At 65.3% G+C, this 1055-nt stretch overlaps 2 protein-coding genes across 2 annotated transcripts in view; one reads left to right on the top strand and one right to left on the bottom strand.

Annotated features, from left to right (window-relative positions):
- The window catches only part of BOP1 (BOP1 ribosomal biogenesis factor), a 24305-nt gene that overhangs the window by 18953 nt on the left and 4297 nt on the right, over positions 1-1055 (top strand). The window lies entirely within an intron of this gene.
- Positions 1-1055, bottom strand: part of SCX (scleraxis bHLH transcription factor) — a 1322-nt gene continuing 267 nt past the window's right edge. The window contains exons 1-2 of the mRNA XM_077758099.1: positions 966-1055; positions 1-52 (exon numbers count right to left, since the gene is read on the bottom strand). The exon at positions 966-1055 is cut by the window's right edge and continues 267 nt beyond it. Of these exons, the coding sequence (XP_077614225.1) occupies positions 14-52; positions 966-1055 (129 nt within the window). The 3' untranslated portion in view covers positions 1-13. The remainder of the gene's footprint in view (positions 53-965) is intronic.

The following is a 1055-nucleotide window of genomic DNA, read 5'->3' on the forward strand; positions in this document are numbered from 1 at the left end:
GCGGCGTCCACCTCTAACTGCGAATCGTAGTCTTTCTGTCTCGGTCCTTGCTCTGCAGAGGGGAGGGGACAGTGTCAGGGCCTGGGCGGAGACCCCGCGCCAGCCCACGCCTCTGGGCTCCCCCGCTGGGTGCTGTCTCAGGTGGCGGGTGCTGAAAGCACCCCCTTCCACGCTCACCCCGGCTTCCCTGTGCACTTTGGGGAGGAGAGCACACTGCTGCACAGCCGAAATTGTAAAATTAAATTTCCCAGATGTTCAGGCCCCAGGAGCTCACGCGTGCTGTCTGGAGAGGAAATGGGGATCGGGAAAAGCCGCGCCGCGTTTTCTCCCTGCTCACCCTGCTTTTCCGGTGCCACCGAGCGCAGCAGGAGCTGTAAATCACAGCCGGCCGGCGCTCCCGCAGCGCGGCCCTCTCCCCCAGCCTGTCTGCAGACCCCACAGACACATGGGGGTCTGAGTGGGCAGCCCAGGGGCATGGGCCAGGGCCAGAGGAGAGCCAGCAGGTGCCCGTAAGCTTTAGCCCAGTGCCAGCGGCTGTGGCAGGGCAAATGGATTAGGGCGGGGGTGGTGTCCCCTTCCTTTGGGGACAGGGTGGGTGGCCAGAGCTGCTTGAACTCCGGTCTGGTCCCCCAGCCTCTGCCAGTTTTAGTGTTCTCCCTGCTTCATAGACCCCCACCTGGCCCTGGGTGGCCCTCTTTAGCCCCCATGGGAACCTGTGTCCCTGGGGGTAAGGCTCGCCGAGGAAGGTCAGCCCTGCCTGTCCCGGCTGGGCGCTTGCTGTACCGCCCTCCCTGGGCCCCTGGGGGCACACTAGGTCACAGGTGCAGAGGGGGCATGCAGGGGTCTCTGCCTGCCTCTGGCCCCACTCCGCCCAGCAGGTGTGGGTAGCTAGGGTGACACGGAGGCAGAGGCCACCATATCCTCCTTGCCTCTCCTTCCACGGAGGCCCAGTGGGTGACACTCACCAACTTTCTCTGGTTGCTGAGGCAGAAGGTACAGATCTGTTTGGGCTGGGCGTTCTCTCCTCCGGGGGTGGGGGGCGGCGGGGGCGGCGG

Source organism: Crocuta crocuta, unplaced genomic scaffold (assembly GCF_008692635.1).
Source record: "Crocuta crocuta isolate KB4526 unplaced genomic scaffold, BGI_CrCroc_1.0 scaffold327, whole genome shotgun sequence".
Lineage (NCBI taxonomy): Eukaryota > Metazoa > Chordata > Mammalia > Carnivora > Hyaenidae > Crocuta > Crocuta crocuta.